The sequence below is a fragment of the Trichomonas vaginalis genome, chromosome II (genome assembly GCF_026262505.1).
Source record: "Trichomonas vaginalis G3 chromosome II, whole genome shotgun sequence".
In the NCBI taxonomy this organism is placed as follows: domain Eukaryota; phylum Parabasalia; order Trichomonadida; family Trichomonadidae; genus Trichomonas; species Trichomonas vaginalis.
In genome coordinates, this window is record NC_067204.1 from 13,119,949 (window position 1) to 13,143,701 (window position 23,753).

Sequence of the window (23,753 nt, forward strand, 5' to 3'; positions counted from 1 at the left end):
GGTAGTTATTATAAGATTTACAACCCATGAAAATTTAAAATTTTGTCACAAATAGTGAATGTACCTTTGAGTCGACATTTTTTCGTTTTATCATTATTTAGGTTTCTAATTCAAAATTTTAAATGATATATCATAAAATTTGTATTACTTAAGCGGTTTGAAGACCATAATTATGAAATTGCAATAATCTATTGTTGCAAATCATTTGTAATAAGATAATATATGAACCACAGGGTATTAAGTTTATGAGAAAAATAATATGCACAGAATTATAATCAACATTCGCTATTAATAATTAATTCTTTAGATTCTATCCGATGATTGCGAACTGTTATATGAACATCTTTGCCTTCTCATATATATCATATTTTATTTGTTTAATCCATGTTCATGTACCTTTATAACGTGCTTTTATCTTGGTCATTTGGGAAAGAAAAAACTGCTTTATAATATGCAGCAATGAGAAAAACTATGTGACATTTTTGTTTTATCACCGAATATATGATATTATTGTGCTTAGTGAAGAAGGAAAATACTTTTGTATATCAATCAGACTCAAAGACAAGTTCAAAATGAACTTATATTTAAAATCAAACTTTTCAAGTAATAATTAAAGATTAAAATTGTTTAAAAGCATATCTCGAGGTTTCAGTCTTTTAGAAAACAATGATTCCAAATGCTGTGTTATCAAAATAAATGAGAAAATGTTTGAAACACTGCCTATTTATTAAATGATGAGTGATGAGGTCAGTGGCTTCATTTGACGAAATGTTTCGAAGCTGTTGCTGATGTAGGAGAAATCAATAAACAAGACTTAGTTAGAGAAATAACAAATCTATGTTCTAGCAATGATGCAATCACAAAAAAAATGATCTTTTTGCAGATTTTTTTATTCCGAATTTTGAAGGTTTTCATCCAGTTTTCTAACATTTCACATCGAAAACACTATTAATAGAGATGGGAATGATAGTCAATTCATTGATTCATGTAGAATAAATAGAGGTGATGAATGGATTTCATAGTTTTTATTTGAAAGAAATGAGTAATTTCGGATAAAGTTGTGTAGCGATTTCTGTTTATACTTGCATGTGTTCCGTTCATATATTCTTTAAAATACTTTGTTACGAATTATTTCGGTAAGTTTTAGTCTTCATAATCGGATATGAAAAAGAAATCTAATTACAATTTATACAAAAAAAAATAAGGATAACACAATATTATGATCTAAAGATACTGTAATATGTTAATCTAAGATATTTTTCCACTTTACATATTCCTAAATCAGATAGTACATAAAATTGATGCGATACAAAATTCAAATCTGACAATAAATTTCTCATCCAAACTGATGGATAATTTGATAAAATTGATATAAAATGTGAAATAGATAATACTGCATATTTTTTATTGAAAGAAGTCAATTAAAAAGAAATTTTTACAAACGCGATCAGCAAAAAAGAGAAAATTATTTAAGGAGATGTTGCAGAATATTGGGTAGATGATAATGAAAAGAAAATCAAGAAATGGAAAAAATGAAGTCATGAACCATTATTTTATTTTCAATTGAAAATTATACAAGCATGTTGTAAATTATAGGAAGAATACAGTTATAAAACTGTTGGAAAAAAATATTTGAAAAGGTTGCAAAAAAAGTTGTTAAAATACTCAACATGTGTTTTTATCATATTACTAGATTTCATTTTGATAATGCTTTTTCATAATGATTCAAAATTTCAGAAATAACGGATCATTTATTAATTCAAAAATATGATAACTATTATAGTATACAATTTTTGGATAGAATTATCAAATAAATTTTTTTGAATTAATTATATTTCAATAAACTCTTAATCTCAACTGTTTATGAAATTAAAATATAATATTTTAAATAGTCCATTTAATATATTATATGTTAGAAAGATGAAAACATTGAAAATTTTGTTCATATCGATGTATTTGTGTCCGGGTTAAGATCATTTTACCTGATTCAGACTTTTTTCATCGTTGTGTTGCGATTTCAATTTTTCAGAATAATTTTTACTGCTGAAAAATTGGAAACAATAAAACATTTGTGTTTATCATGACAAATCCATATGTTTGTAATTATGGATAATAATACGATAGTGTTAAGTACAGAAAATTCAATTTTGTCACAAATTAAATGAGAGCTGATTCAAAATTAAACAAAGTCGACACATGACTCTCAGGAGAACAACTTATGTCGAGCATCTACTCAAGAAGCCACAAAGTGAGCTCCAGATTGGCCTCTGCAAGTGTGCTGCCAATAATCAAGTCATCAACCTTGGCACTGCCGAAAATCACATGATCGACCATCTTCTTTTACCTTTATTACAGAGCAGACCAGAGTTTAAGACATGTGATCTCTCTTATTGCTCTGCTTGCAACACTCAAAAGCTCAGACAAGCCATTGCACAGCTTTATGTCGACCACATGGGCATGAAGAATGTCAATTCCAATCAGATCTTATTTGGAAGTGGAATTGCTCATCTTCTTGAGAGAGTTGGATTTGCCCTGGCTCAGAAAGGCGACCTTGTTCTTATTCCAAAGCCTTGCTTTGGATGTTTCGAGCCAGACATGTATCCTTGCGGCTGCTCATTTGAATACATTGATCTTGATAATCTCCCAGAGAAACCACCTGAAAATGCCAGGATCCTTATTCTGACAAACCCAGGCAATCCTATTGGAGACATTATCCCTAATCAAGATAAGATTCTTAAATGGGCTTATCAGAATCCTAACCTTCATATCCTTTTAGATGACATTTACGCATTAACCATCCGCAAGGGAGAATTCACCTCAATTATGGCCCATCCAGATGTTGATTTGACAAGAACACATCATCTTTACGGCATTTCCAAAGACTGGGGCATGGCTGGCTTCCATATTGGAATCTTCTACACTGAAAACAAAGATGTGTTTGAAACTGTTAAGCTCTGTATGGGCTGCTACTCAATGGGAAGTGATACTCGCCAGCTCCTTGAAACAATCTACTGTAACCACGAGCTTAGAGATAAACTCATTGTAGAATCAAGGAAAGGACTCTCTCATAATATCGGAGTTGCAGAAACATTATTGCAAGAAGGCGGAATTAAATTCAATCATTGCGATGGTTCCTTGTTTATCATGATTGATCTGACAGACATTGCCCATAATAAGGAAGAAGAAAAGAAGATTTGGTTGGATCTCATTGAAAGATTCAACGTCCATATCCTTCCTGGAGCAAATGGTTTCAGATATCCAATTCCAGGTTGGTACAGACTTTGCTTCTCTGTCGACGAGCAGAAGCTTCGCAATGGCATTGCTGCTTTGATCAAGGGCGTCAAAACAATTCGCGCAGAAAATTCTTTATATTTTTAAAAACTTAGTCTTTCTATTAACTTTACTGATTTTCAATTTAGCTTCTCAAAAGACCTCAATTCATATTATTATAAAAGTTATATTTTTGTAACCTGTGGAAAAATATAAAATTATACAGGAGAAATTTATATTATATAAGGGCTCTGTATATGGAATTGGTAAAGTATCGTTTAATTACGCACTATAAACATTTTACCTTTTATGAATAGTACTATAAATCGTGGATGAACAACAAAACGAAAAGAAATAAGGTAATTGTTATTGAAATTTTATGCAATACGTTTCTGTCTGTTTGATTTTGTATTAATTCTCAGAATAACAGCTGGGAGCAAATGATTTATTGCTTATGATGGATGAAAACAATAACTTTTATATGTCCATTGTTTGAAATTGTTATTAAATATCTTTGGTATCTTGTATCAGCTCCAACGGCTTTTAGATAGCATAAAAGAAAAACACTTTATGCTAATGAAGGGGGAGAAATACCCTTTTGAATGAATATTTTAGACTAAAAAAGTGGCACCTGAGTATATTGTTTCTGCTTTATCTGATCATCGAAACGGAATCGATCCATGTTATTCGTATAAAACAATGATATACTAGGGATCAAAGAATATTAATATTGCCAAAATCCAATTATTCGATGTTCAACACATCATATCTTCCATTTAAGTTGATACCTTTATTTTTTCGAAATATTACAACAGTAGCAACCTCACGTATTACCAATGATAACCAAAGTACTATTTTGGCATAATAAATTTAAAACGATATTGAAACAACAGATTGACTAGTCATTCTGATATAGTTTTATACATACTATCAGGTTATAAAATCACAAATGTCTTAGCTTAACTTCCGTTTGATTATGAGATACAGATCTAATGTTACTTGTTCTGTAGCAATAGTCACTAACTGATAACATGATTATAATGAGAAGTCTAAATGAGCGAGTTTTATACACATTTTATTCAGATTTATTATCGAAATGCAAATCACAATATATATCTTGAACTTACTTGTTAATAAAATCATGATTTTATTTATTATTTTCTAGATGTTTACTATGGTTTCTAAAAATGTGAAGCAAATCCTTAGTTTGAACAAGAAATATTTTTATATAATTAATAGTAGCTAGTTATCTATATAGAATTATATACTGTATTTGATAACAAACTATGACTAATTTAAAATTTTGGAAAATATGCTTCTTTTATATATCATTGAAAAATAATTATTTAATTCTACTGTATAATTGACATATTTTAGTAGAAAAATTATAGAATAACAAAAATAAAATTGCTTCGGCGATTTATAACACAACAAAAATGCTTTGTTCCTCGATAAATTTTAAATTTTCAAAATTTTTAACCTCATTTTTCCAAAAAAAATCAAGAATTGAAAAAAACGTTTTCATTTTCTAGAAAATTACAAAGGAATTTTCAAAAACAGAAAAAATTTGGAGAAATTCACCAAGGATAGATTCATTCCATGGGTCAAAGACAATTGCTTTCAAGCAAAAAAGCCTCGAAAGTTTTAAATATTGATATCGATTTTCATCAATCACTTAATGTCGATTGTTTACATTCATTAGTATCGCATATTATTAAATTATAATACATATGAACATTCTATTAATCGTATTTGAAACTTATCAAAATTTCGCACAATTTAACAATACTCCAACTATCATACACAGCTCTCATTACCACAATCTCATTCTAAGAAGAAATGATTAATAAGATCTAAGATTTAACGATTTATTTACCCATTTCTAAAAATATTTTTAATTATAAATCCTTATTTGTGCATATTTTATATGTAGATGCAGATAAAAAACAAGGGGAGTGTTAATTCAAAAAATACCTGAAAAAGTACATAATTAAGGAAAATATGATTTTTTTTTCATAAAAAATAACGGGTTTGATGACCAATAGTATGTAGAAAATGAACTAAAATTTCATGCTATTTATATTTTACCATGTTTTTAAAGTCTCTTTATAAATTTGAAGGATGAATTAAGGTTTGTTGTTATGTAAAGAAGTCGATTCATTATAACAATTATAGGCAATCTCAAATATATCTTTAGATCCAAGTTAAATCTCTTAATTTCAAAATTATTGCATAACATTCTTTCAAAATTAATCAGAAATAAATACATTTAGAAGCGACAAGGGAATTGAAAGTCTATAATTGAACTTTTCAGTACAAAAAACAAAAATTGGATCTAAATAATTCATAATTGATAAACTGCTCAATTCAATCCACAAATCAACATAGCTGGCATTTTTACCCCAAAAAGGCATACCTGGTCTATAGTATGGATCAATCGCCCCCAAGGGATAATTCCATGATCGATTTGTATCATCGCATACGTATAAAGAAGACCAGTTACTCGGGGATGTTAGTACATGAATGCCGCCAAAGTGAGACCAAGTACCGGTTTTGTTCAAAATGGTAAAACCGGCTGCTTGTGGGTTAGTATCAGTGAAGTAGGATTGTTGGTGGAAATTAATATATTGCGGAATTTGGGGAATTTCGTATATTAATGAGTAATAACTATTAGTACCGTCTGTTAGTTTAAACTTTTCATCGATAACATTTAATATTGAAAAGAGGTTTCTATCTAAAGAATAGTTTCCCTCTTGTTTATTCTTAAAAAAGCCTGCTTTTGAGTTATGATGAAAGATTTTAAGCCAAATAGACTCATTATAGTGAATTACATCATAACCGTATACTTTAACCACGTCTGGATGTAATATATATGGTTCTCCATTATAGTCACTCAGTTAATTCCACTTAAATTTCGGTTTCTTATTTTTAGAGTGAGCGGAACAGACCCTTCTCTAAGCGAGGAAAAATCTGTCAAAGGCAGGAAAATCATGTCGAAGAGACGATGTAAATACCTTACTTGCCTTCCTTATAGAAATTAAATCTATTGACTAAAATTTGCTAATAAAAAGGATCAAAATATCAAAATAAATGTTTATTCATAACAGACTTTGATTTAATTAGCAATATGAATTCATTTCAAGCTGAAAAACGTGAGTTATTATTAAGATTTGTGAAAAATCATCAAAATTAGGTGTTTTGGACAATTAACACTTTCGTCAAGTATACATCATAAGAGTACCTTTGTACTACACCTTCTCTGAATTATATTTGGAAATGATTGAAATTTCAATGGAAAAAAATCCGTATAAAAACGCACCTCATTAATAGATTATGAACAAAAAAGCAGATCAAGAATATCTACAGATATCTGACGAATTGTATGGAAGCAGATTTCAAGTTGAAGTCTTTTGGAAATATCTGATATGTGTTGCCCAAGATGGAAATATATACTTCTTCTCCAATCAATATCAGATATCCTGAACTCAGGACAATATTAAAAATGTAATGGGGAAGTAAAATTGAGAGAGGTAAGAGTGCAATTATGTCCATTGAAAGTTAGCCTTAAACATAATTAAAAATCAACCTTAAACACCAGAATTGAAGGTCATGCCATGTGGGGGTAAACAGAGTAGGGGTAATTTTAGCTAAAAGTGACACACCCGTGAAGGGTGTGATTACCGATCGGTAATTTCGACAGTTTAGAATTTAAAATTTTTTATGGAACTGTTGCGAGTTTCATAAAGAATTTAAGGAATATAACCAAAGATTTGAATCAAAATCTTAGACCTAAGCCGCTCGATTCGCTCGCGGCTTCCGCGAATTACAGATCAGCAAAGATTTGAATCAAAATCTTCGAACTAAGCCGATCGCTTCGCTCGCGGCTTTCTTTATTATTTTAAATTTGCATATTTCCATCAAAAGTTCATAAGGTAAAAAATTTCGTTTATATTATTGCAAAATAAAATCTTCATTATCAAAATAATATTAAATGATAATATAATATAATTTATAAACAACTATTATTTAATAAAGTTTAATTGCCAAGGTTCATCTAATTTTTTGATTTTTAATGTTTTATGAATTTTAAAAAAAAAAAAAAAAAAAAGGTAGTGGGGCTTCCAGGCACTTCGTGCCCTCTAGCCCTGAAGATGTTTAGTATAAATGAAGTTTTTATTCGGAGGGCTTCCCGAAGATGTTTAGTATAAATGAAGTTTTTATTCGGAAAATTGTTAGTCTTCTGGGTCGAAAACATTATATAATGTTTCACTTTTCACAAATTATATATGTTTTCATGTTTTGTCACTTTTCTGTCACTTTTCAGGAAAAAACATTTTTATTATTATATATAAATGAATTTTACAAAACCACCGTTACCGTTCTTTGGAAATAAGGGTAAATGTAAAGATATTATATTGAGAGAACTTAAGAAACTACCGAATGGTCTAACATTTGTAGATTTGTTCGGTGGAAGTTTCTATATATCCCATTTGTGCCATACAATATTCCCAGACTCAAAGATTATATGCAATGACTTCGACAACTATATGGACCGTCTCAAACATATACCAGACACAAACAATATATTGAAAGCGTTAAAAGAAAAGATACCTATAGGTAAGATGGAACGTATACCATTAGATAAGAAAAATATTGTGAGAGAGGTTTTGAAAAAAGCAGAATATATAGACTGGGATAGTATATCTGCTAGACTATTATATAGTGGTTCTATAAGAGTTCATGACATTGAAACACTTATGTCAAAAGTTTTATATCTTAACTATACAAATGTTTTCAAAGAGGACATAGAAAAATATATTGAGGGTATAGAGTTTGTGAGATGTCATTGGACAGAGTTGTATGAAAAATATAAAGACAAGGAAAATGTTTTCTTTATAGTGGACCCGCCGTTCTATAACACATGGGATTTTCAATACCAAGTAGACTGGACTTTGAGAGACTCTTTAGAAACTTTAGACGTTTTACATAACTGTCCATGCTTTTACTTTACATCCGATAAAAGTGGTTTGGAAACCGTTATGAGATGGTTAGAGGACATACATGACTATGAGTTTAGATATGACAAGATAGAATATGAGAGAGGTCCTATAAACCGGAGAAAGTGTCATAACAAAGAAATTTTATTAGTAAGTAAATGTGGTTTGAAATAGGACTACTTGTTTTAGGTTTTTTCCATTGTGTCATTTATTTATTTGACGTGGCAGAAAAGTACAGAGAATATGAAGATGAACCAATGCCTGCAAATGTTCAGTATATGTACTCGTAAGAGATATTTTTATCTAATATTAAATGGACGCACAGAACTTAGCGAATGCACAGCAACCTGGACAACCAAACCCAGAGAATATTCCAAATGAAGTTAGAATACAAACTGCAATGGCAAACTATGGTCAAGTGCCAACAGATGTACAAATGCAAACTGCCATGTCAAATGACGCTGCGTTAGGTTTGCCACCATGGTATGCAAATATGAGATGGAAAGAGTTTTATACAAACCCTGAAGTGGGATATAAACAACTTTATGCAGATGACGCGAACACAGGAGTTGACCCAGAATATGTTTTCTACCAGAGGAGAAACAGAATGTATGAGCTCCAGTTAAAGAATGCTATGGAACTCAACAGGAAACGTAAGAGACTAGGTGGACATTAGATTTTTACATATAGTAAAATGGGTTTCTTCAGTAGTATTGGAAACTTCTTCAGAAGAGTTGGAAGAGGTATATGGAATGGAATAAAAACCGTAGGAAGAGGAATTTGGAACGGAGTCAAAAATATTGGTAAAAGAGTAGGTCAGTTTGTTGGTATTATACCTAAAGACCCTGAACCAGAAGAACAAGCTCCTGTCATACAACAGCCTGAACCTGCACCACAGTCTAGTTGGCAACCAAATCCAACACCTCAACCGTATTAAAAAATTATATTTTTACCGTTCGATAGTAGTTGTATATGAAACTAAGTTCTAAGTAAAACGCATGGTATAATGGAATTATTCTTTTTCTTCCATCTGTAGTAAACCATACTTGAAAGTCTGAAATACTTCCACTTGGTGGTTCGTATAACTTTGTAGGTTTTTCGTAAAAGTCATTTGCCAAGCATAAGAAAGAGTTTTGGGCGCCAGAAAATGAAGCATGAACAATAATAGCATCTTGGTCGAAAACATTTTCATATGTTCCATTAGGGTTTTCGACTTCATAAAAGTCTGGGTGTACTGGATATGCTGCAGGCTGATTTAACATCCTCATAAATCTATACCATGCCAAGTTGTTATATTTTGTAGAAATATAAACGTTTTCTCCAAGGTCTTCTATTCTATTGATTTTAACAGTTGCATTTTTCCTGTCATAAATAATATCGAGATGGTATTCTCCTTCGTCAATGTTATACTGGTTTGCATATTCGATATAGATATCGTTTATTTTTTCTTGAAAAGCTTGAAGAGTTGTTTCTAAGTTTACAAGCAAACTAACTTGTAAAAGTTTTCCCTGTTCAAATTTCTCATACATACGTTTTTCTTTGTTATAGTATCGAACTTCAAAACCGACTGTAAATGGAAAACCATGTATGGCTTCTGAAATGAACTTCATTCTACGAAAGCCAATAGCTTTTGTGACGGATGGGTCTCTTAACCATCTTAACGGGTAGTCAAAACGATAGCCTTCATGCTTTACGGTCTCTGTCTCAAACTTTTGACCGACATTAGTAAAAAGTTCATCTAATGGTTTAGTTGTAGCAACTCTAGAATTTTCTTTTTCTATTGAAAGCATATTTTATCTAGAATAAAAATGTCAAATGAAACAGCGTCTATGAGAGAAATACAACACAACCGACAACTCATTATACAAGCTCTAAATAAGAACACAACAAACTTTTCAAACTATTCTAAGATATCTGAGTCATTGAAAGAAGGAAACTTAAAACTGACATTAAACCCAATGACAGATGAGTTTCTGTTTCAAGACAATAAGAACCATACTGTCTGTATAAATCCAACAAAAGGAACTTTAAACGAGAAACCTATAAATGAACTTCTTTTGAAAGCAGATGTTGACAACAAAGCTGACAAAGAATATGTAGACGATGCAATAGCAAAAGAAGAAGAAAGAGCTAACAATGCTTATGCAACAAAAGAACATACTCATCCTGAACTAGCAGACAAAACATATGTTGACAATAAAATGTCAAGTGAAGTGACAAGAGCTGAAAACGAATATTCTAAAAAGACTCATATACATTCTATATCTGAAATAACAGACTTAAACGTTAGCCTTGAAAAGAAAGCGGATAAGGAATATGTGGCTAGTAAGTTAGAGAAGAAAGCAGATAAGGAATATGTGGATGAAAAAGATAACGAAATGAAAGAAAGGGTTGACTGGTATCATGAATGGACATCGAAGATTTTAAAAACTAAAGCCGATACAGGATGGGTTTCAGGATGTTTAGACCTTAAAGCAGATAAAACTTATATTAACGATGAGTTAGAGAAGAAAGCAAATAAGACTCATACACATGAATTCTTCACAACTGTTGGTATAGAAAGTATTGAAGGAACGGTTGAAGGAACTGGTGGGGATGCATTATATTGTAAACCTCCTAACTTTCCACAAGGTTTAACATCGGATGACGACATAACGACGATGAGAAACATTAGATGTAAAGATGTTTATGTCATGAAGGATGAACATAATATTAAATTCACTGCTCAAGATTTATATGACAAGAAAGCAGACAAAACAGAGCTTCAAACATTAAAGACAGAAATACTTCAAACATTATATCCTATAGGCTCTATTTATACGTCAATGAACTCTACCAGACCAGAAACAGTTCTGGGTTTTGGAACTTGGACTCAAATAGTCGACAGGTTTTTGTATTGTGCAAACTCTTCAAAGGAAACAGGTGGAAGTAAAACGATTTCAGGTGAAAATTTACCTGCACACAGTCACTACATAGATTTAAGTACATCTCAAGCAGGTTGGCATAAGCATAGATATTGGGATTGGTCAGCAATGACAAAAGGTAAAGGATATGATGTTAAAGACAACGTTAAGTTTGCTATAAATTGTTACTGGAGTAACACTGAGGGAGGAGGAAACCATACACATCGCGTTTCAGGATATACGCAAACAACGGGACAAAGTAAAGACTACATGCCACCTTACATGACAGTTTACGCATGGTATAGAATTGCTTAGTCGTCATTTTCAACTTCTTTAGCATATTCGTCAGGAGTTGTCTTATATTTGTTAGGAACTGTCTTTGAAAGTATACCACCTTGAACTTTGACAAGTTTGAAACGAGGTCTGACAATAGTAGTTTTATCTTCTGCTTGCAGTGTGTACATTTTGCCATGTTTGCCTAAAACTTCATAATATTCTCTTGTATACTTTCTTCTATTTTTACGAACACGAATGTGAGTACCTGTCGGGTTCCCATTGTTGTCATAGTCAATAGTATTTTCATATGGGTCGCGTTTAGGTATTTCTATTTTTACTTTGTCACCTTTCTGAAGTTTGAAGCCCGGCATTCTTTCTTGTTTGTCTCTTTTGACTAAATTATTAAATATATAGTCTTTCTCTAAGTCAGGGTTGTTTTTCATTTCTTCGGGGGAGTGGTTTCCCAAACCTTTTTGTTTACGGTTATTGTAAATATTTAAAACTTGTCTCATCTTTGCCATGGAGAAGTGTCTATACTTGTCGTCATATGACATTTCATTTGCTTCACCACCTTGTGGTTGGTTTAAGTCTCTTAACATTTTTATACAACCGTCAATGACACCAAGAGCAGAATGGTTTTGGTCGACAATGAAATATTGGTTTACATTTTTTGAACGCAGATAGTTTTTAATATCATCTGATTTGAAAGAACTTTCACAGTCAGATGTCAGTTTTGTTGGATGGTATTTGTCAACGAATATTGTCAAAGCAGTTTTCACATCTAAAATATTTTTGGACCATAATGGTATGGCTTCACAGTATCTTGTGTTTTGACCGACAAATATTAGCCAGTATGGTGGTCCATCTTCTCTATACCTCGGAATGTTTTCCAAGATATCCATAAACCAAGCATTTGGTGTTGAACTAAAGATTTTTACCATGAGTGCTTTCTTTGTTGCCTTAGAAACATAGGGGTCCTTGTTCGGATTCGTCATTTTTTATCCTATAAGAAATGGGTTTATTTGGCGCATTAGCAGGAGTTGCATCCAGATTTTTGCCCGCAGTGGGAACAATAGCCAGAGGTGTATTTGGAGTTGGAAGGAAGATTTTGAGTACATTAGGTATACTTAAAGAGAAAGCACAACCTATTATACAAACTGTACAGAAAGGTTGGGATGTAGCACGAGATGCCACAAATCTTATTCCAAATCCTGAAACAAGAGGAAAAGTTCAAGGATGGATGGACAATGTAGGAAGACAAGCAGGAAACTATTATAACAAAGCAAATGACTACTATAACCAAGCAGGACACTATATGGACCAAGGTGAAAGATTCTTTAACAGAGGATATAACCATGCACAACAATGGGTAAACAATAACCAACCTCAACCGCCTCAAACGTGGGGAATGTAAAGTTTTTTATTGAGATGAAATGAACAATGCAGCATTGAGACAAATGGGTTCAAGATGGATTTGTCGGCTTCCAGCAGTTACACAACGTGTTTGTCAAGTTCTTCCTATACCTCAGGAAGTTTTAGACCGACTTAAAAAACCTAAACAACCAGTTGAAAACAAACCAAACTAAAATTTTTTACTGAGATGAAATGACCGAAGAAGTTGAAACGGTAGATTTGACACCACAAACAAAAAGTTCAGAACCATTGTCAAAACCTGTCAAAGAACTTACAGATGAAGAGAAAAATTCAATAATAGAAAGTGGCCAGGTCTGGAAATACAAACCCTAACTACAAAGTCACTTTTCATAAAAATGGAACGGCTAGTATCTCAAAAAAGAAACAGACTCTCACAAATAAAATATTGAAGTCTGAAGGAGCTTTTCGAGACAACAGATGGAAAAGTTTACTTTCACTGACCAACAGTTCATTATAGAAATCTCATTGACTTAGAGTCGAAATATTCTAAACTTACAACCAAAACACAAAAATTGAAAGGAAAACAAAAACAAATGGCATATGATATTTATGAAGATGTTGACGACAACAACTGTTCCTGCAAGTGAAGTAAAGTCAGAGGAACCGAAAGTGACGAAAAACCGATAGAAGAAAGAAAACCAAAATCTGAAGATAAACCAAAAACCAAAGTTTAGTTTGGAAACTAAACCAAGTCAACCTTCATTAGCTGGTATGGGTTGGCGTCAAAGACTTATGGCAGCAGGCGGTTATGTAAAGTAAAGAGAAAAAAAAATATTTTTTTTATTTTTATAAAAAATGCCCCATATAGAATGGATAAAAATCTGCTAGAATAAAAAGCAGAGTTGCAAAGATATGGTTGGAGAGTTTCGAAGAAGTTTCAATATAGGAAGGGAAGACCCATAAAAGTCTATGACAAATTGTCTGGTCTTCGCTACGAAATGGATTTGAAACAGCACGTGCAAATTATCCAAACAGACTAGAGAGGTTAGAAGAAGAACGTCTTATGGACATGCCTTTCGATGTTAGTGAACCTCAAGTTGAAGGACACGACGGCTTTGCCAGATTCTATTGGAAACATGACGAACAATTGCATCCTTTGAGAAGGAAAAAAGGAAAAGGTGAAGACGCACATGCTCCCATGGAAAGAACAAGATATGCATATGAGAAAGTACCGTGAAGTTAGAAGTCAAATTACTTCTGGTCGAACCTTTTACAGTAAACTTTGACGAAGGAAAGAACAAAGAAGGCTTCATGGGTGTACTTGCTGCCATACAAGACGGAAATAAGAAAGGACACAATCTCAGATTGACCATAACAGATTTGGATGGTCACATTTACTATGCACATGGCAATGTCACAACAGCTGCAATGCTTCTGACGCTTTCAAGACTACAAAGAGAGAACAAATGGTTGACTCCGACTCAGACATTTTGAATGCAATTGAAGGAATTGCAAGTGTCAAGTTCGAATGGTACCAACCTAACCCTCAAGCAGTCAGACAACATGCTGGACCGTTGGGAAACTTGTTTGTTAGATGAGAAATATGAAATGGCATACCATTTTAAAACAATATATTTTTACATATATTAAATGCTTCAGGTTGAAAAACAAAAACAACAAAAGTAACAGATACAAAACCGTTAGACTATATCTTTACAAATGCTGGTAGGACTATTTCAGATGAAGAAATTTCATCCGAGCATACAGGTTTGACTATCCAATTCGTTGGCTTCAAAGTCCTTCAGATGCAAAGGCAATAGGATTTAGAAGAGTTTTGTTTTCAAATAGAACTAACGCATTTATGTTCGCAGTATATTTTCATGGGCAGTATAAAGGTTCTGATGGTCTAATAGACAAATTTGATGAAATGAGAATCTTTACAGTTCGTTCAGACGAAAGTCTTGAGAAAACTCTAAATGACTTTCAAACTCAAATGAACAAATATTATTGGGAATTTCAAGAAAAATACGACTCTTTACTAAATGGAACATACTATCTGAAACTAGAATATGACAAGATGAACTCCACCGTTTCATTTCAAAAGATTGAAATTAACCCTCCAAGAGATACAGAGTTTTTATTTTGGGGAGTAGACAAACGTTCTTGGGCACAATTTCTTCGGTTACTAAACCAGAACGAACCATTACCACCAGATGGTCCATTTAAATTTATACTTCCACCAGCAGATTTGACAGTTTATAGAAACGTGTTTGACCCTCAAAATGTTATGTGCCATGCAAGTTTCAGTTCAAGCAACAATAGTTTTCTATGTATTGGCAAGGACTTTTATGACTTTGCTTCTAAATTCTACGAACCACCTAGTAACAGTTTCTCTGACTTTCAAGTTTGGTTCACAACAAATGGTGTGCAACATATTGTTCCATTGTACTATGACTTTTATCTCGAATTGTCTTTCATATATAACTACGGAAAAGTGCTGAAAAAGTATTGAAAAATATATTTTAGGTGAAGAGGTTAGATCTAACACGTTTTCTAACCTCATTTCTAACATGGTCTAAAACTCATGAAAACAATTTATTTTAAAACTTTCACAAAAAACATAAAAAAGTGAAGTTAAACGTTAAGGTTTACTGAACTGGTTGGATGTCGCCTTCACAGGTTATGTAGAATGGTTGACCCGAGAAGTGAAGGAGAGACTGAATTGCCAATTTCATATGGGGTAGGGGGTTCTCCTTGTTTGGTATTTTTATCCAAGGACGTTTGTTTAGGAACTTAACAAGAGCTTCTCTTTTGGCGTCCTTTATGTCGTCGAAAGGAGTGTTTTCTGGTATTTGAATTGGAATTCCGGTCGAAGTCTCGAGATTCAAGACAGCCCTTCCAGAAATAGTGGTGAACTTGACCTTGGGCTTCATGACCTTGCGCAAGTAGTCTTTTACGCAGTCGTTAATTTAAATTAGGTAAATTGCCTCGTCAAATCCTTCTGGCATTCCGAGTCCTTCCTTCCAACAGAAAAATATTTTCCCGACAACTGGAAAAAATTTTCCGGACAAAAGGAAAAATTTTTCCCGACGACAAGAAAAAATTTTCCAGTTGTCCGTCCGTAAACCATTCAAATTTTCGAAAATTGAGAACTTTTTGGTCGAACTTCAGAAAAAGTTTTTCCTTCCGACAGGAAAGGTTTTTCCATCCGACAGGACACAAACAGATGACTGACGTTCCACCAACCGAGTCCATTCCCGAACCAGAGGAACCTAAAGAACCACAACAGTCTCCTCAGCAACCTCAGTTCCAGCAAGTACCTCCGAATTTCTACCAATTTCCACTTCAAGGTTACTACCCACCACAAGGCTTCCCGAACTACCCTCCTCTGCCTATGCCTTACTTCCCCAACCCTTGGATGTTCCAGCAAGCTCCACCCCAACAATTCCAATCTCAGTCCAAATCGAAGAGAGACCAAGAGTTCGAAGAAGGTCTGAACCGCTTACGCAAAGAGTACGCTACAGCCCCTATTGAGAGAAAGTTGTTCCCGGACCAAAAAATATAATTTAGGGTAGAAGGTTAGATCTAACCTGTTTTCTAACCTGTTTTCTACCCTCATGAATTTTCATGAATTTTCATGAATTTCCTTAAGATAGAAAAAATAAAATTAGTTTTATTTTTATTTATTTTTTTATTTTGTATGTAAAGACAGAAATGTCAAACATTGAGTTTGAAACAGTTAAAAAGATAGACAATGACACCAAAGTGGTTAGAATAGGTGATTTAAACGTAAGATACTCAAAGAAATACAACAAATATTCTTTGTCAGACATTTTATCTCCATTTGGAAAGAGACCGAAGGACTGGGTTAAAATTGCTTCTACTCAGAAATTTTTGACAAGAAATCCTGAGCTTATGATATCAGTAGCATTTCATGGAACAAGAGCATATCTTATAGACAAAAGTCTTATACCAATAGTTTTGTTATGGATTGACCCAGTTGTTGGATATAACTTCATAACATATGGTTCATTCGATACGGAACGTTGCAGTGAAGGCTTACTTTACATCGTTCAGAAACCGAAGGACTTCAATACAAAAAGATATAAGATAGGAAGGACATATAATATAACTCAAAGATATGACAGTACAGTCAATATAGTCAAGGTTGTGTTTGCTAATGATATGAGAGCTGCAGAAACAGAACTACTTGAAAAGTTTGAGAAAATGTATGGTGCTCCCATAAAAGGTAAAGAAACGTTTGAAGTAGATGAGATAGATAAAGCTATAAAATTATTTGACGAAGTTGCTGAAAAATACATGTAAAGCGTTTATTTTTGGTCTTTTGTGAAAGTCAGAAAATAAAGTTAGTGTCATTTTTTTGTATTTTTTTGTATAAAAGATATGATTTCAGGGATTTTTTTGACGAAGTGTTAACGTTCACTTCGTCAAAAAATAACAGTTATATAATGAAAAAGTGTCATTTTTTTGTATTTTTTTGTATTTGACGAGAATGTCGGGTAGAAGGTTAGATCTAACCTGTTTTCTAACACGTTTTCTAACCTCTTGAATTTTCATGACTTCTTCGTAAATGTTTTGTCAAGACTTCTTCGTAAATGTTTTGTCAAGACTTCTTCGTAAATGTTTTGTCATGACTTCTTCGTAAATGTTTTGTCATGACTTCTTCGTAAATGTTTTGTCATGACTTCTTCGTAAATGTTTTGTCAAGACTTCTTCGTAAATGTTTTGTCATGAACTTCTTCGTAAATGTTTTGTCATGACTTCTTCGTAAATGTTTTGTCATGACTTCTTCGTAAATGTTTTGTCAAGACTTCTTCGTAAATGTTTTGTCATGACTTCTTCGTAAATGTTTTGTCATGACTTCTTCGTAAATGTTTTGTCATGACTTCTTCGTAAATGTTTTTGTCAAGACTTCTTCGTAAATGTTTTGTCATGACTTCTTCGTAAATGTTTTGTCATGACTTCTTCGTAAATGTTTTGTCATGACTTCTTCGTAAATGTTTTTGTCAAGACTTCTTCGTAAATGTTTTGTCATGACTTCTTCGTAAATGTTTTGTCATGACTTCTTCGTAAATGTTTTGTCATGAACTTCTTCGTAAATGTTTTGTCAAGACTTCTTCGTAAATGTTTTGTCATGACTTCTTCGTAAATGTTTTGTCATGACTTCTTCGTAATGTTTTGTCAAGACTTCTTCGTAATGAGTGTAAAGGACCCAAAAATAATGTTTAGGGTAGAAGGTTAGATCTAACCTGTTTTCTAACCTGTTTTCTAACCTCATTTCTAACCTCTTGAATTTTCATGACTTCTTCGTAAATGTTTTGTCATGACTTCTTCGTAAATGTTTTGTCAAGACTTCTTCGTAAATGTTTTGTCATGACTTCTTCGTAAATGTTTTGTCATGACTTCTTCGTAAATGTTTTGTCAAGACTTCTTCGTAAATGTTTTGTCATGACTTCTTCGTAAATGTTTTGTCATGACTTCTTCGTAAATGTTTTGTCATGACTTCTTCGTAAAATGTTTTGTCAAGACTTCTTCGTAAATGTTTTGTCATGACTTCTTCGTAAATGTTTTGTCATGACTTCTTCGTAAATGTTTTGTCATGACTTCTTCGTAAATGTTTTGTCATGACTTCTTCGTAAATGTTTTGTCAAGACTTCTTCGTAATGAGTGTAAAGGACCCAAAAATAATGTTTAGGGTAGAAGGTTAGATCTAACCTGTTTTCTAACCTGTTTTCTAACCTCATTTCTAACCTCTTGAATTTTCATGACTTCTTCGTAAATGTTTTGTCAAGACTTCTTCGTAAATGTTTTGTCATGACTTCTTCGTAAATGTTTTGTCATGACTTCTTCGTAAATGTTTTGTCATGACTTCTTCGTAAATGTTTTGTCATGACTTCTTCGTAAATGTTTTGTCATGACTTCTTCGTAAATGTTTTGTCAAGACTTCTTCGTAAATGTTTTGTCATGACTTCTTCGTAAATGTTTTTGTCAAGACTTCTTCGTAAATGTTTTGTCATGACTTCTTCGTAAATGTTTTGTCATGACTTCTTCGTAAATGTTTTGTCAAGACTTCTTCGTAAATGTTTTGTCAATGACTTCTTCGTAAATGTTTTGTCAAGACTTCTTCGTAAATGTTTTGTCATGACTTCTTCGTAAATGTTTTGTCAAGACTTCTTCGTAAATGTTTTGTCAAGACTTCTTCGTAAATGTTTTGTCATGACTTCTTCGTAAATGTTTTGTCATGACTTCTTCGTAAATGTTTTGTCAAGACTTCTTCGTAAATGTTTTGTCATGACTTCTTCGTAAATGTTTTGTCATGACTTCTTCGTAAATGTTTTGTCATGACTTCTTCGTAAATGTTTTGTCAAGACTTCTTCGTAAATGTTTTGTCAAGACTTCTTCGTAATGTTTTGTCATGACTTCTTCGTAATGTTTTGTTCATGACTTCTTCGTAAATGTTTTGTCAAGACTTCTTCGTAATGAGTGTAAAGGACCCAAAAATAATGTTTAGGGTAGAAGGTTAGATCTAACCTGTTTTCTAACCTGTTTTCTAACCTCATTTCTAACCTCTTGAATTTTCATGATTTCATCGTATATGCTTTGTCAAACATGAACGTAAATGTTTTGTCAAACATGAACGTAAATGTTTTGTCAAGACTTCTTCGTACATGTTTTGTCAAGACTTCTTCGTACATGCTTTGTCAAACATGAACGTAAATGTTTTGTCAAGACTTCTTCATCGTAATGAGCGTAAATCAGACAAAAATAATGTTTAGGGTAGAAGGTTAGATCTAACCTGTTTTCTACCCTCATTTCTACCCTCTTGAATTTTCATGAATTTTCCCGAAATAAAAAATAAAGTTAGTTTTATTTTTTTATTTTTTTTTATTTTGTATAAAAGAACAGAAATGTCAGTCGAAGCAACAACAATTCAAACAACAGCACCAAACTCGTTAGTCATGAATCCAACATCTATGTTAGTAGAAATGAAAAGCTTCATTCCTTCTTCATATACTTTTGAAACAGAAATCCAGAAGATAAAGCAGGAACTTTTAACAAGTACTTTGGACTGTTGTGCGAAAGATGAACAAAATGAACAGTATCTTTACGACATGCAGGACCTGGTGGAACATTTACCCAAATTGCCTGAAATCCAACAACAAAAGCTCACTATTCCTGAATTCGATGAAATTGAAGTGAAACCAACTGACTCAGTAGAAATAAAGAAGTTCATACGAAAGGTAAACTATGAATTCCTTGGATTTCATTGTAACCATAAGGTTATGGACAAAGATTGCGACATGGTATATAAGAACATCTCTGACATATATAAATCTGAAGAATTTAAGACCTACGACAACTTTGTTTCGTTAGTTGCTGAATGTGTATGGCAGATAAGAGATAAAGATAAAAGATGTAAAATATGGAACAAACAAATAAAACCAGCAGCTTTTGAGTTAAAGAAAACCATTGACGCTTTAGTTGTTCTAGCAGGTAAGGTTTCAGAATATAACGCAAAAATGAACCCGCAATGTTCTAAATGTAAAGCGGCAATTAGGAAATATAACTACTCCGTCAAAGAGATAGAAAGAATGAGAAACGACTATGCAGATTTAAAGAAAGAAGCAGAAAAGCCAGCAGAAGATAAAATGGACATGTTAGCATTTCTGAACAAAAACTATCCAACTGCTGACGATTTCCTTCTATCTGACGTCAAGAAGAAATATAAAGAGACTTTCGGCATAGTTAAAACATTCGATGTACTAAAAGAAGAAATAGAAGCTACAAAACTGTTTAGAGTCTCACGAATTCATAACGTTTACCATGTAAAACGCTTATAAAATAACTGGGGTAGAAAAGAGGTTAGAAAACAGGTTAGATCTAACCTTCTACCCTAAAATATATTTTTATTGAATTCAGCAACAAAATTCTGAGTAAAATAATTTTTAGGGCTTGTGTCAAACCGTTGAGTTTTCACAAAATTTAAAAAATAACGTTTACCATGTGAAACGCTTATAAAATAACTGGGGTAGAAAACAGGTGAGAAAACAGGTTAGATCTAACCTTCTACCCTAAAATATATTTTTGTCTGATTTACGCTCATTACGATGAAGAAGTCTTGACAAAACATTTACGAAGAAGTCTTGACAAAACATGTACGAAGAAGTCTTGACAAAACATGTACGATGAAATCATGAAAATTCATGAGGTGAGAAAAGAGGTTAGAAAACAGGTTAGATCTAACCTTCTACCCTAAAATATATTTTTGTCTGATTTACGCTCATTACGATGAAGAAGTCTTGACAAAACATGTACGAAGAAGTCTTGACAAAACATTTACGAAGAAGTCTTGACAAAACATATACGTTCATGTTTGACAAAACATATACGTTCATGTTTGACAAAACATTTACGAAGAAGTCTTGACAAAACATATACGATGAAATCATGAAAATTCATGAGGTGAGAAAAGAGGTTAGAAAACAGGTTAGATCTAACCTTCTACCCTAAAATATATTTTTGCTGAATTCAGCACAAAAATCTGAGTAAAATGGCATAAGATTGCTTCCCTCGGAAAACCTTAGTCGCCAAAACTCTATGAAAACAGTGAAGAACAGCGAGTAGGTAAGAAACCTTAGTCGCCAAAACTCTATGAAAACAGTGAATTTCCTTAAGATAGAAAAAATAAAGTTAGTTTTATTTTTATTTATTTTTTTATCCGGAATATAAAGACAGATATGTCAACAACCGAGAACACAACAACAGTTATAGTCCATGAAGCTATAAATGAAGAATACGAGTACATACAGTATAACAAACAGTTACGTCTCATTCGTTCAGTCAAAGACGATATGTACCAAATGCAAAGTATTTTGACAGCATGTTTTGCTCCAGATACCAAACATACAGACGATTGGTTCAAAAACCAAAGCACACAAGAACTTTTGAGCGAAGCACAGCGACCCCGACTTTTTTCGGGGTCGCCAAAACTCTATGAAAATCGTAAAAATTTGCCAAATGGTTTGAGAGGCTGGTATGTACATAGACTTCTTGTAAATGCTGTTGCAATGTGGGCTTCGCCTCGTTATGCTTGGTATATTTACAGACTTCTTGACGAAATTCATAGACAAGAACGTGAAGAGATGGAAAAGAAACTTCATGCAAAAGATGAAGTCATTGAAGCAAAAGATGAAGTCATTGAAGCAAAAGACAAAAGCCTTCAGAAAAGAATACCACGTTCGGTACCAAAAGGAAAGGAAAAGAACTATAAGTATATGATTTATACTGAAGAGATGGAAAATGAAGAAGACAGAGATATGGTTATGTTGCATTTAGTCAGAAGAAACAACAAAAGCTTTTACGACCTTGCTAAGATTTACAAATCTGACAGAAATTGGTTCTATCGCGAAAAACTTACCGATTTCAATGACACCAAATGAAGATGTGAAACAAATAGTTCAAGATACGTTACCAAACACACTATGATATTAAAGGTTGTACAATACTTACCTTCAAAGAAGATTTGCCATTGTTAAAGGAAAAAATAACAGAGTATTTTGACAACTTCAAACAAGTAGAGTAAATGCACTCTTTATTTTTCAAGCTTGACTTTTTACAATTTGAACTTTGTTTGCGTAGATATGAATTCTGAAAGAAGTATGAGGGTCTTGTATGACTTTGTACTTCTCCCATAGTTCATGTCTGTCAAACTTACCTGCCATGGACTCTTTCATAAGTTCCATGAAATCGTCTTCGGACAATCCGGGGAAAAGTACAATGTCAGTAAGTATTCTCTTTACATCCTTACTTAAACTCTTTGCTGTCTGTACACAAATGACAACTGAGATGTTAAAGTGCCTAAGTTTCTTAAGAATTCGACACATGTCTTGTTCTCTATTCTTTAACAAAGGATGAGAGGCGAAATCATCTAAGATAAGAAGACATCTATGAGGGTAAGTCTTCCAATCGTAAGATTGCAATTTCTTCGAAATGTATTCTATCTCTTTCTGTTTGTTTCTGAAGTGTTTCTTCTCTAATATTCTCTGCATTTCCTCATTTGGGTCTTTAAACTTCGAATTGACATACTCATTTATAGCATTATACTTCAAAACTCTTCTTTGGTACTTCTTTATCCAATCTAACAACTCAGAGTCTTTTATACATACTAACTTAGACTTCTTTATAATATCTTTGAACGAATTGACGGTTTGGTCAAATTGACCAGAAGTACTACAAATAACAACTAACTCATAGAATGGGTTCTTCTCATCTAGTTCTTGTTGTTGTGCAGCCATTTTAAGATAAGTGAAAGTCTTACCCGACCCAGGTGGTGCAATTAGACCTGTTATACCATTCTGAGCAAATAAGAACTTGTCATGTATGGGTTTTATCTGAGCATTTTCCAACTTCCTCTTGTTCTTATTTAAAACATTCTCAATTTCTTGTCAATGTCAGCAAACTTTTTTTCTAACATATTTTTTAGAAAAATTAAAATTTTTATCTTTTTAGAAAATGTCTAGCGATTTCGCTATCTATATTCGAGACAAGCTTTTCGACAGCAAAACATCTGTAGACCATAAAATCTTACATAGTGTAAACAAGAAAGGTGAATTTGTTCTAAAGTTCTGTTTCTGGGAATATGACAAGAACCATAAAACATTAAGCAGAGCAGTCTTAAAATTTGTCAATGACAGACTTGTTGACAGAGATGACGCCTCTTGGAGAGATGAAGTCCAACAAAACTTCTTAGAATGCAAAGAAGACACATCGCTGTTCTTGAAGATGAAATAGAAAACAGAATAGAAGAGCTATTAAGGACAAAGAACTTTTACAAAAATATGGTTCTGAGAAGTTTGACATAACTCCACCAGAAAAGAAGAAGAGAGAAAAGAAAGAAAAGAAAGTAGAAGAA

At 32.8% G+C, this 23,753-nt stretch overlaps 10 protein-coding genes and 4 pseudogenes across 14 annotated transcripts, besides 3 other annotated features; 11 read left to right on the forward strand and 3 right to left on the reverse strand.

The window, feature by feature from the left end:
- Positions 1-2: 2 nt before the first annotated feature.
- Positions 3-68: a mobile genetic element.
- Positions 69-2,082: 2,014 nt separating this feature from the next.
- TVAGG3_0537210 (1-aminocyclopropane-1-carboxylate synthase protein) lies at positions 2,083-3,398 on the forward strand (the record flags this gene model as incomplete). The annotated part of the gene is made up of 1 exon (XM_001301424.2): positions 2,197-3,378. The coding sequence occupies one exon, from the start codon at positions 2,197-2,199 to the stop codon at positions 3,376-3,378; it is 1,182 nt and encodes a 393-aa protein (XP_001301425.1).
- Positions 3,399-6,899: 3,501 nt separating this feature from the next.
- Positions 6,900-7,359: a mobile genetic element.
- Positions 7,360-7,622: 263 nt separating this feature from the next.
- On the forward strand, positions 7,623-8,441 carry TVAGG3_0537230 (phage tail repeat-like family; the record flags this gene model as incomplete). Its single annotated transcript, XM_051237778.1, has 1 exon — positions 7,623-8,441. The coding sequence occupies one exon, from the start codon at positions 7,623-7,625 to the stop codon at positions 8,439-8,441; it is 819 nt and encodes a 272-aa protein (XP_051095602.1).
- Positions 8,442-8,580: 139 nt separating this feature from the next.
- Positions 8,581-8,943, forward strand: TVAGG3_0537240 (uncharacterized protein; the record flags this gene model as incomplete). The annotated part of the gene is made up of 1 exon (XM_001301425.1): positions 8,581-8,943. One exon carries the CDS (start codon positions 8,581-8,583, stop codon positions 8,941-8,943), a length of 363 nt encoding a protein of 120 aa, XP_001301426.1.
- Positions 8,944-8,961: 18 nt separating this feature from the next.
- Positions 8,962-9,204, forward strand: TVAGG3_0537250 (serine threonine-protein phosphatase family; the record flags this gene model as incomplete). Its single annotated transcript, XM_001301426.1, has 1 exon — positions 8,962-9,204. The coding sequence occupies one exon, from the start codon at positions 8,962-8,964 to the stop codon at positions 9,202-9,204; it is 243 nt and encodes an 80-aa protein (XP_001301427.1).
- Positions 9,205-9,208: 4 nt separating this feature from the next.
- TVAGG3_0537260 (uncharacterized protein) lies at positions 9,209-10,057 on the reverse strand (the record flags this gene model as incomplete). Its single annotated transcript, XM_001301427.1, has 1 exon — positions 9,209-10,057. The coding sequence occupies one exon, from the start codon at positions 10,055-10,057 to the stop codon at positions 9,209-9,211; it is 849 nt and encodes a 282-aa protein (XP_001301428.1).
- Positions 10,058-10,510: 453 nt separating this feature from the next.
- Positions 10,511-23,753: part of a mobile genetic element that runs on past the window's edge.
- Positions 12,459-12,685, forward strand: TVAGG3_0537280 (uncharacterized protein; the record flags this gene model as incomplete). Its single annotated transcript, XM_051237779.1, has 1 exon — positions 12,459-12,685. A coding segment is annotated over one exon (227 nt), but the record flags the coding sequence as incomplete, so codon positions are not given.
- On the forward strand, positions 14,132-14,418 carry TVAGG3_0537290 (annotated as a pseudogene). The gene has a single exon. A coding segment is annotated over exon 1 (287 nt).
- Positions 14,471-15,332, forward strand: TVAGG3_0537300 (annotated as a pseudogene). The gene has a single exon. A coding segment is annotated over exon 1 (862 nt).
- On the reverse strand, positions 15,492-15,843 carry TVAGG3_0537310 (annotated as a pseudogene). The gene has a single exon. A coding segment is annotated over exon 1 (352 nt).
- TVAGG3_0537320 (uncharacterized protein) lies at positions 16,047-16,385 on the forward strand (the record flags this gene model as incomplete). The annotated part of the gene is made up of 1 exon (XM_051237780.1): positions 16,047-16,385. One exon carries the CDS (start codon positions 16,047-16,049, stop codon positions 16,383-16,385), a length of 339 nt encoding a protein of 112 aa, XP_051095604.1.
- On the forward strand, positions 16,535-17,146 carry TVAGG3_0537330 (organellar and viral DNA polymerase type B; the record flags this gene model as incomplete). The annotated part of the gene is made up of 1 exon (XM_051237781.1): positions 16,535-17,146. The coding sequence occupies one exon, from the start codon at positions 16,535-16,537 to the stop codon at positions 17,144-17,146; it is 612 nt and encodes a 203-aa protein (XP_051095605.1).
- TVAGG3_0537340 (organellar and viral DNA polymerase type B) lies at positions 19,750-20,682 on the forward strand (the record flags this gene model as incomplete). Its single annotated transcript, XM_051237782.1, has 1 exon — positions 19,750-20,682. One exon carries the CDS (start codon positions 19,750-19,752, stop codon positions 20,680-20,682), a length of 933 nt encoding a protein of 310 aa, XP_051095606.1.
- On the forward strand, positions 21,580-22,424 carry TVAGG3_0537350 (annotated as a pseudogene). The gene has a single exon. A coding segment is annotated over exon 1 (845 nt).
- TVAGG3_0537360 (protein of unknown function, DUF4106 family) lies at positions 22,441-23,136 on the reverse strand (the record flags this gene model as incomplete). Its single annotated transcript, XM_051237783.1, has 1 exon — positions 22,441-23,136. The coding sequence occupies one exon, from the start codon at positions 23,134-23,136 to the stop codon at positions 22,441-22,443; it is 696 nt and encodes a 231-aa protein (XP_051095607.1).